This window comes from Agelaius tricolor, unplaced genomic scaffold (assembly GCF_023055355.1).
Source record: "Agelaius tricolor isolate 1412-34295 unplaced genomic scaffold, bAgeTri1.0.p SCAF_1, whole genome shotgun sequence".
NCBI classification, from domain to species: Eukaryota; Metazoa; Chordata; class Aves; order Passeriformes; family Icteridae; genus Agelaius; species Agelaius tricolor.
In genome coordinates, this window is record NW_027269261.1 from 88674676 (window position 1) to 88684848 (window position 10173).

Below are 10173 nucleotides of genomic sequence, written 5' to 3' on the forward strand. Positions count from 1 at the left end.
ATCGCACACAGGCACCCCTGTATCACCCCTGAAGGACACGTCCTGTGCTGGTCAAGAATCACTCACTTGAGAAAAAGCTGAAGAAACACTGCGGAGGGGGACAAAATATGGACAAAAATAGCTTGCAGTGGAATGGGTCCAGCAGAAAGGGCTAGCAGACAAGAAGTCAGGGTGTTAAAATAACCACATCAAGCAGTTTCATAAATTAGCTACGTGTTTAGTATCAGAGTGTCAGGGCTTGTGCCTGATATTTACCCTGACAAACACATCCGAGCATTCAGCCTACGTGCCTGCTCACCTGGCTTCATGCAGCAGCCCTCAGACTTTGAAAAAACACAAGCAAGGAGAGAGAGGAACCTGCTTATGAGAGGGGCAGGGGGCAGAAGGGTGCCTGACACAGCAATGAGCGCCCATTGCTGAGTCACAGGGCGACTGCGGGGGCTGCAGGCAGCAGACCCTCACCCTGTCCCCGTGGAATGGGCGCACTTTGGGGACAAGTGGATCTGCAGATGGGACTCCTTCATTCCTGAGTTCTTCCATCCCCAACACGGCAAGGGGGGTTGGCCTTAAAAGAGTAAAATATCCATGGACCTTTCCAGAGCCTGAATGGCTGGATAAGGAGTCTCAAGCAGGAGATGCCCACCCTGGAGCAGGGCACAGTAACTGAGGGGCCCCAACAGAGTGTGCTGCCCTACTGCACCAGCATAGCCACGACTCACAGAACTGCTGGGGGTGGAAGGGACCCATACAGACCGTCTAGTTCATTATTAGTACCATGCTCTGTCCAACTGACCCGAAACTTTGTGTGGTTTAGTTTATGGCCATTGATCCTTGTCCTCTTGCTGCACACCACCAGAAAGTCTGGCACCGCCCTCCCAACACCCAGCTTTGATTTATACCCATGAACGAGATCTCTCTCATTCTTGTCTAGACAGAACAGACTCAATCCTGCAGCGTCTCCTTATAAAAGAGATCCTCCAGATCCCATCTCATCTTTGTGGCCTCCGCGGGACTCTCCCCAGTAGTTCCATGTCTCTCTTTTACTGCGGAGCCCTGAACTGGACACAGCACTCCGGATGTGGCCTCACTAGGGCCGACTAGGGGGGAGGAATCACCTCCCGCTGGACACGCTCTTCCCGATGCACCCCCGGATACCATTGCCCCCCTGGCCGCGAGGGCCCTGCCGGCTCATTGCCACCCGCTTGTCCCCCGCGGCCCGGCTCCGCCGAGCGCCGCCAGCCGCCGCTCCGCTAGCGGCGCTGCGAGCGGGCCGGGCCGCGCCGCCGCCACGACGGCGACAGGCGCCCTCCTTCCGCCGCTGAAGGGCTGAGCCGGGCCGGCGCCCCACGGAGCCCGGCGGGCGCGGAGGCGGGGCCGGGGCAGGTCGGAGGGCGGCGCGGCGAGACGAGGTACGGCGGGGCTGAGCTGCCGCGGGGACGGCGGGGGGCGAGCGGGCGGCTGGGCGGAGCGCGGGGCCGTCCCTTCTCAAGCGTCGGCCTTCGCCCGAGGCTGCCTTCGCCCGGGGGCCGCCTTCGCCCGGGGGCCGCCTTCGCCTTCGCCTGCCTTCGCCCGGGGGCTGCGCCGCGGCGCTGGGAAGCGAGAGACCCGGCGGGAGGCGGCCACGAAGGCCAGGCACATCAAAGGCCTGGGAATTCCTGTCCCCTGCATCCCTGGCCCCGCCTCTGCAAACCTCGGTCTCCGGGGTGCCATGGCCCCCTAAAGCCACCTTTTGTCCTGAGGGGTTACGACCTGGGGAGGTGTGGGCTCGCTGCGAGTTGCTTACTTTAAATACTAAAGGCCTGAAATGAAATGCTGAGTGAGCACTCTTTGCTAGCACCCTTTAACACTGTGGTCAAGGGCACAGACGCTGAGGTATAAAGAAGGATGTGCTTAATTAATTTGGGAGGACGAGGGCAAAGGTGTGTCCCACCGCTGATGGGAGAGAGGCCGTGGTGCTGCAGGGGCTCTCTGGCTGCTCGGCACTGCCATTCCTGCCTTTACACAGCACTGCCAGCGAAGTAGGGACCAGCATCACAACAGAGCCTTAAAATGCTTTCTGCGGAACAGAAACCTAACTTCAGACAATGCACCGAAATGTAAAGGTGAAATAAAAGGGGCATAGATACAGGATAAAGTACCTGTATGTGTAGCTTCCCAAAACAGCCTAAGTTTCTGTCTGGAAACTTTGAATAGACTCTAAAAATTCGGTTTTTTGCCAGCTGCAGTGTTTGTTACATGCCTCTTGAAGTGCTCCAGGTATAGTGTTGGTGAAAGGAAATGCAAGCCCTGCGCTGAGCACTCAGGAGACCTGTACGAATCCATAGTGTGCTCTCAGCTCAGCAGCATGACACAAGTACAACTAAACATGCTTTGGATGGTGTCAAGCTTGTATGCCACATATATCCCAAAAAATCCCCTAATGGAAATATGGTATATCCCTATACTGGGTGTAAGGAAGGGCAGCAGTTAGTGAAAGGATGGTGCAATAGCCAGCAGGCACACCTTCACCTTCTGAATGTTTTGACACGGTGCTAAACATGCCTTAGGAGAGTGTAGTGCTATTTAGAACCCATTAAATAATGATTTCTTTTTTACCAGGAGGAAGGAATTTGTTTGCCTTCAGTTGCAATATATTTGGTTTTTTCCAGGGCTGGGACCATGGCTGTTGACTGGATTGGTTTTGCATATGCTTCATTGCTGGTGGTTGGAGGAGTTGTAGCATACACTCGTAAAGGTTAGTACTGGGACAGAAGGATTTGGAAATGAAGCATTTGATTTCTTCTGTGCAGTGTGAGACATGAAAACTTTGCTGTAATTAGCACAGCTGCATTTTACATCCATCATATGCTGCTGTAAATGCACTGAGTTTCATGAGATGTTCTTGGGCTAACTTAAGCATTTAAGTGAGCTTGTTTTCAGGGCTAAGAGTGGAGGTTGTCATGTTATCTTTGACCTTAAACACATTTTGGGCTTTCTCATTGCCTTTCAATCATTCCTATGTTGAGCACGGTCTATCCTTGATTAAAGCTTATTTTCTACAGAGAAATCCAGGCTTGATTCTGACATTTCCAGAGGCACGGTGGGAGAAAGCCCTCTCCTTTTGATGGTTAATTCTCTGGTACTGTTAGAATTGTGCCTTTTCACAGTAAGATAACGAGTCGGGTTTTAGGTGGCAGTGTACCACAAAGCGCAGTTCGGTATTCCAGGGGTTTTTGCAGTCCCGTGTCCCGGCTCAGCACCGGCAGAGGTCGCAGCGGTACCGAGGATGGGCGGGCGGGAGCTGCGGGCGGGTTCCTGTCTGCTCCCCGCAGAGCCCCGGCAGCGCATCGGTCACCGCCCCTGCTCCATTGTCCGTCACCATTCTTGTGGTTCAGGGTCACCATCTCCCTTTGTTGTGTGCACACGCTTTGCTCTCAGAGACATGGCCGAATTTCTGAAAACGCTGTGGTTTTGTGTTTGCAGCCGGTTGCATTCACTGACTATCCCATTCACCTGTTCTCTTCACTCTAATACTTGGTTGATCCTTGTGGCAGATCTAGATAATTTTTTATTGGTTATGATTTACATTTTCTTGCAGAGTCTTGATTAAAAATACTCAAAAGGATTGGGAACTAAATGACATTGGGGATCTGAATTCTTTATTTATAAACATTTGGGGATCAGTTTAATTCAAATAAGGTCTGCTGTGCAGATTCTACACTTTTATCATATGGTACCAAGAAAAATGTCTGTTCAGAAATTTAAAATATTAGGGATATATCTGGGATTTATGAACCAGTCTTTCAATAGCAAGAAGATGTCAAGTTACTTTTAGAAGCCTTGTTTTCATCCTCGCTGCCATTTTTTTTGGTTTTTTTCATTCTTTATTCATTAAATGTGATGTTGGTGATAGCATTTCTTTGTCCAGGACTGATGTCAGACTGAAAGGCCTGACATTATGACCACACATGTTTTCCAATTTACTCTTTATATATATTGGTACATTTCTACCATTTTTGTAGACTCCTAAGTGCTGTAGGATATAGTTAAAATGAACATACAGTTCAGAGAAATTACAAAAATCCTTCTTAAGTGTGATAGAGAAAATAGCCAAATTTAGGGTTGTACTTTTCCCAAGTTGCAAGTATTACTGGATCCTGATCATCTCCCTCTAACTTAGTTGACTTTGCCCCTAATCCCACACATTAGAATGACCCAGTTGCAGAAATATTACCTCTCTCTTCATGCTGGGTGAGCTAAGCTGCAATGTGGCTCACCCAAAATCAGTTCTATTGTAGAGAGACAGCTGCTGTATAAAGATTGAGCTTAAAGACCTTGTGTTGAGAAATAACACTGGAATGATTTCTTGCAGGTAGTAAAATCTCTTTAGCTGCTGGACTCACCTTTGGCTCTGTGGCTGGTTATGGAGCTTACTGTGTAACGTGTGATCCCAGAAATGTGAAGATATCATTGTGTAAGTGTTTCACTACAGTAAACAAACAAACAAGCAGCATCCTGAACTGCATGTAAAATTCTCTTTTTAGTAAATTTTTGGTATTGCTTTGGTTTAAATGTTGGGTTTTAACTAGAGTTCAACACTTCAGCTTAGCTTGCTGTCGTGGTTTGGAAAGACAGGAGGCTGCTAAGGAAGGCAGGAGCCTCCCCTGAAATGGAGAATGTAAACCCTCCTCACCCCTCTGAATCGCTATAAATTTCAAATTAAGGGGCTCTCAGGCAAAAAATATGGGAGCAGGAAATAACAGTTCTTTAATAGGGAAAAGAAAAAAAAATAAAATAAACAATGCAGTACACTAGATCAACCCTGACAGAGTCAGAACCCCACCTGACACCCTGTGGGGTGTTGGTAGCAGTCCAATTGGAAATGGGGCTGCAATCCTCCTGAAGTATCAGGTGTGGTTCTGTTGGAGCAAGGGGGATCTGTAGAGAAGGATGTATTCTTCCTCTGAAGATCCCGTGGAAGATGAAGACAGCTGCTGTTTCTCTGGGGAATCCTGTGGAGAGAGCTATGCTGGTGTTCCAGAATCTCAGGTTATATCTGGGTAGCAATGCTTGGCTCCTCCCTCTGGGCGGAGCATCTCACAACGGGATGTCATAGTTCTTATCAGTCATGCACTGTCATTCAATAGTCTGTTATCAGCAGAGATCCCCTCCCGAGGGAGGTGTGAATGTGGTCACTCAAAGAGAGAGATAAAACAAACTGCCCACTTGACAGAGGTAATCTGCCATACAGATCTAATGGAAAACATCTTGCATGCAATCTTCAACACTTGCAAAATTCAGGAGCCATTTACAAGGTAAGGCAGATCATTGACACAAAGCCAGTAGGTGTGTGTTACTCCTTTTATGAGATGTTTGCCTAACATTGTACATATTGAGCAATCAAGCTGATAAACAGGACATAGTACTACAATAAAATCGTTAGAGTTACAGATTGAATTTTGCAATCTGAGTAATAATGGAGATGTGGGATCCACTGTTGCATAATGTAACATATCCTCAGCTGCCAGGGAATGGAACAGTTTAACTTAGGGGTTTTCCTTTGCTGCTAAGAAAGACAGGATACAGACTGGGCAATAATTGTCGTGGCAGCTAGTTTGCCATGAAACCCTCATGGAGGCAAAAAACTGCAATCCCTTTGGGGGACGTAAACCTTGCACAAGTGAATTTGCAATAAGAGCTGTTGGGAGCTTGTCTCACTCATGGTTTTAGCAAAGGTGGTTTAGGCTGTGGTTTCACATGCAGAAATGCATTTAAAATGCATTTAATCCAGATTGTGTGAGTACACAATTAGTTTTTCTCATCTTGGAATTTGTGGTGTATTGTTCATTCTGGCTTTGTGCTTTGCACCAATCACAGTTATAAAAATTTCCATTTTAAAGAAATGTTGAGTAGCATTGACAGCAAAGTGTTCCCAGCAAGTTCTTTATTAAAGGTGGTAATTGTGGACCTGATCCGCTCCTAGATGGCCTTAAATTGGATTTCCAGTTTTGCCACCATGACCTTGCTCAGATTAAGCTATCCCACTGTTTAAAAAAAACCCAAAACTTTTTTTGGAATGAAGACATAGCCTTAAATATATGTACATTTATAATCATTAGTGTGAGATGCTTTTAAGTAGTGTATGTTATTATACTCCTATGGGTCAATTAAGTCACTAAATTAGATACAGAACTTATGGAAGACTCATTAAAACTTTATAAACGCTGCCTGTTTCCGAATTCCCAGGTTTTGAAGGGACTAATACAAAATTTTCCATTAATGTGCTTTTGAATGTCTGATATCTAAAATACCCCCCCAGTCTTTTACATTTAATGTAGTCGTAGGCATGTGAGGAGTTTCTCAACTGGAGAAATGTACAGTACTTTTTTAGCAGAAGTTACAGCAATGAGATGAGATTGAGTTCACTACAACTGCCTTAGAAAGTTTTTCTTACGTAAAGTAAAAGGAACAAAGACTTTTTAAAGCAGTCTTAGTTTAGAATGTTTACAAAGAAAGGTTTTAATTGCTTTTTATTACAAATGTGTATTGCTTTTGTAGAAAACTAGAATGTTTTCACTTGTGCCTAACATGCCAAAATGTGAAAAGCAGCTAGAGCACAAATGAAAGATGGAAATTAAGCGCATCAAAGTGACCACTCTGAACTTAGAAACCACTGCAGTAACTTACAATGTAAAATAGGAAATCTAAAAACAACCCATCCATCCAAACCATAATTATTGACAGTAGTTTTCACCTATGCAAGACTCTCCTACAGTAATTTAGGTAATATTCTAGTACAAGACCTTGATAGTAAGGTTGTTGTAACTTGTCCTACATACAAAGAGTATGTAGCCAATGGGTACCCCAGGCAAATTCTCTTAGTTGTTTTATAAATTACTATTTCAGGCATTTTCCTACTTCACCTGAAATAAGCTCTGTGTTTTCTTGTCTAGTTTAATGCATTTTTATGTGTTTGAAGTAGATTTAGAAATTCAAAGCTCAGTATGCAAGAGTTAGTAGCATTCATAATGCAAGTTGATTCTGATCTGTATATGATTCAGTGGATTGAATTGGTCTTGATTTATTGAATTTCTTTGGTTTAAGGTGAAACAGTGAATGTATAGCACTTTCTGAAATCTGGTCTGAAAGTTGAATGCATTAAAAAGTCTCTGGAACATATGAAAAGGCAGGTACTAGCAAATGGGGGAAAAAAGAACATTACAGAGTGAATATGCTTTGTAGTTTGTAATAAACTGTAAATATACTCAGGACTCTGGCAAGACACATGCTGTGGAATAGTTCACTCCTTGAGACATTCCTGAGAGGATCAAGGCTATTTGACTAGAAAATAAGAGCAATGGATAATGGAGCATAATATTTTTTTTGCAGCATATCTTTGATGAGTGCACATGGTTGGTAGAGTTCTGTAAGATACTTGTAACTGTCAGGGCTTGTTTTGTATGCTGAAGTGAGTTTAAAACTAATTTTTGACCTATGAACACAGGACTGGCCCCAGGATTAGACAGTGGAATTTGAAGAGAATTAGCCAGATGGTTTAACTACACCATAAAAAGGGAAGAGACCTGTGTGACTGCCATTACTTTGGCTGTGAAAGTGACAAAGCCCAGCTACTCATGAGAAGTCCTGCCTCTCTGCCCACTTCTAGGAAGCATTTCAAGTGCCAGTTATTTAATGAAGGTAGCTATCTTTGCAGTTTCATGTGTTCTCCTCAGTCTTCTCATTTATGTAGCACTCTGCAGCCATAGTTCAAAGTGAAATCCCTATGCCTGATGAGTTCAATGGTGCCTCCATTTTTAGATTTGACTACTCCAGAAAGAAGATGTAGTTTCTTTCATAGTTGTTCCTTGCTGCTTGTGCTGCATTTATTGCCCTCTTGGGCTGCCCACCTTGCCCACAGGCAAGTTTCCCTCATAGCAAAAGGCTCCAGAGGAATTGTAGTCATGAAGAAGGAGATGTTGATAGCCATATTCTGTAGCAAAACCAGGTGGCAAACCTTCCAATATAGTTTTTAAGGCTCAGCAATTAAAGAGCTAATATTCTAAAAATAAAACAGATAAGAAGTTGAGCTAGTTGCTCTAGCTCCTTGAATAGTTAAAAAACAGCTGCAATGATCTAGACTGGTGGGATTTATGAGACACTATTTCTGTAATTCAATATTCATGTGACTGCTATGGCCAAGATTCTTTCTACTTTGTTCGTATCCCCATGAATTTAGATATTGGTGAGTAGAATTGACTGACTGACAAACTTACCCAGTCTTCATGGAATAGGATTCAGCATTGTGCTGCACATAGAAGCTTTATTTGTAGCTAAAAGAAATCATAATGGTGTATTTTGGAAAAGTAAGAATGGTTTTATAGACTCTGTTTCTGATCTAATGTTTCACTAAATTGCAGTTCATAGAAAAACAGAAATGGCCTTTGATAACTCTGCGTGTTCCTGAGTGGTCCACTGAGAAAAGTGAGAACATAAACATGTTGGATTGTCTTTTACAGTTTCATCTTTTCTTTTGACCATTATAATGGGAATGAGGTTCAAGAGGTCCAAGAAATTAATGCCAGCCGGACTAGTAGCATGCCTGAGGTAAATACATATTGCAGATCTTATGGTAAAGATTTCACAGGTTATCAAATAGTTGCCATTTCACACCCTATTCAAGACACTGTTGGTGGAAGTCACTGTTATTCAGCAACTATACAGCTTCAGTGAAATTAGTTTCGAGGTCACAGTCCTGTTTCCAGTGAGCAGCTTTTTCATCTTACTAGGCAGATACAGCTGGTGAGAAGGGACTTTCTCGGCACAGAAAGGAGAGGGCAGCAATTAAACATTAATGCATATTGATAAGGCATTTGGAAGAACCTAGATAAACCTTAGTGTTTTCGAACACATACATATAAAATTAGTCTAATTTCATACAACATAGTCATCTTAGAAAAAAAGGCCAACACTTTGGTTTAGAAGTGCTGCATTCAAAACTACTGGAAGCACAATACTGTTGAAAAACAGGACATTTTAGACCTGACCTAAGAACTTTGGCCAGTATTAATGCAAATTTAAAAAAAAATCTGGCTGCTCCAGCTGCTTTATTGCTGCTGTTCAGCATTCTGGAAAATATGATTTTCTGAATCTATTAATTTGGAATTAAATTATGGAGTAAGTTCAAAACTTTTTTCCCAATTAATCTGTAGTGCAAAACATTTTCGAGGTGTAAATCAGAATCCCCATCTCCTGAAGGAATAGTAACGGTTGCTTTTTCATTTTAATATTACAGATTTAATATAACACCATTCTGTTTTACTTCAGTTACATACAGGGAGGAAAAAATCAGAAGCAATTTGTCAACATTTAAGAATCGGGACTTACACTGGAAAATTTTACTATCCATTGTGGATTGCTTTTCCAGCCTAGGTGGGCTTTGTTTTTCTAGACACTAAGACTGGAGATCTGGACACCTGAAAAGACAGCTTAATAGAGACTCTAGTGTCAGTTATTTATGAATGCACTCTTATTTAATGATGACTTACACTCATTTTATTAATGACAGCCATATTTATGTTTTCTTGTTTTGTTTTTTTTTTCAGCCTATTGATGATTTTGAGGCTTGTTTTTATGCTGCTGTAGGAGAATTTAGAACTGAGAATTTAGAATATGACTGCCATGCCCACCAAACAGACATGGTCTCTGTACTTGAAAGACAAGTTTGAATACAAGTCTTACACTGCATTTATATTTTCTGTAAAAGATCTGTACCTGTTAATCAATTATTGATATGTTGATATTTTAAAAGCTTTTTTAAAAACTAAAGCAAGTGTTTTGTTGGTATATTTTGATCTACTTTCATTTAAGCGGTCTATTAATTCATGGGATTTTTCTTTGTAAGTTTGATCTCTTTTAGGGGTGCAGAGCGCCCCAGGAAATTGAATTACTCTTGCACTGTATCTCTTAAAGAATATCTATAAATACATGTTTATGCTAAAAAGGTATCTTGTATTGAAGTATAATTTTGTAGTTTCTGAGATTAAATAATCAGTTCTAAATCAAAAAGGTCTCGGGCCTGTACTGTGTTGCACTAAAAACCAACTTTCTTTCCAACCCACGCTCTTGTTCCCCTAGTTCTACATATAAAAAAATCAGTGCTCACATAAAATGTAACAGGTTTGAAACTTATCAGTT

At 42.9% G+C, this 10173-nt stretch overlaps 1 protein-coding gene across 3 annotated transcripts; it reads left to right on the top strand.

The window, feature by feature from the left end:
* Positions 1-939: 939 nt before the first annotated feature.
* TMEM14A (transmembrane protein 14A) lies at positions 940-10044 on the top strand. 3 transcript variants are annotated; one of them, XM_071442373.1, is made up of 5 exons: positions 940-1409; positions 2649-2734; positions 4352-4453; positions 8496-8583; positions 9304-9575. In XM_071442373.1, exons 2-5 carry the CDS (start codon positions 2659-2661, stop codon positions 9347-9349), a joined length of 312 nt encoding a protein of 103 aa, XP_071298474.1. In that variant the 5' UTR covers positions 940-1409; positions 2649-2658; the 3' UTR covers positions 9350-9575. The 3 variants fall into 3 exon arrangements, with proteins under 3 accessions (XP_071298474.1, XP_071298484.1, XP_071298494.1); XM_071442383.1 differs by lacking the exon at positions 9304-9575 and adding an exon at positions 9582-10044 and having other exon boundaries at positions 990-1409; XM_071442393.1 differs by lacking the exons at positions 940-1409; positions 9304-9575 and adding exons at positions 1509-1757; positions 9582-10044.
* Positions 10045-10173: the final 129 nt, after the last annotated feature.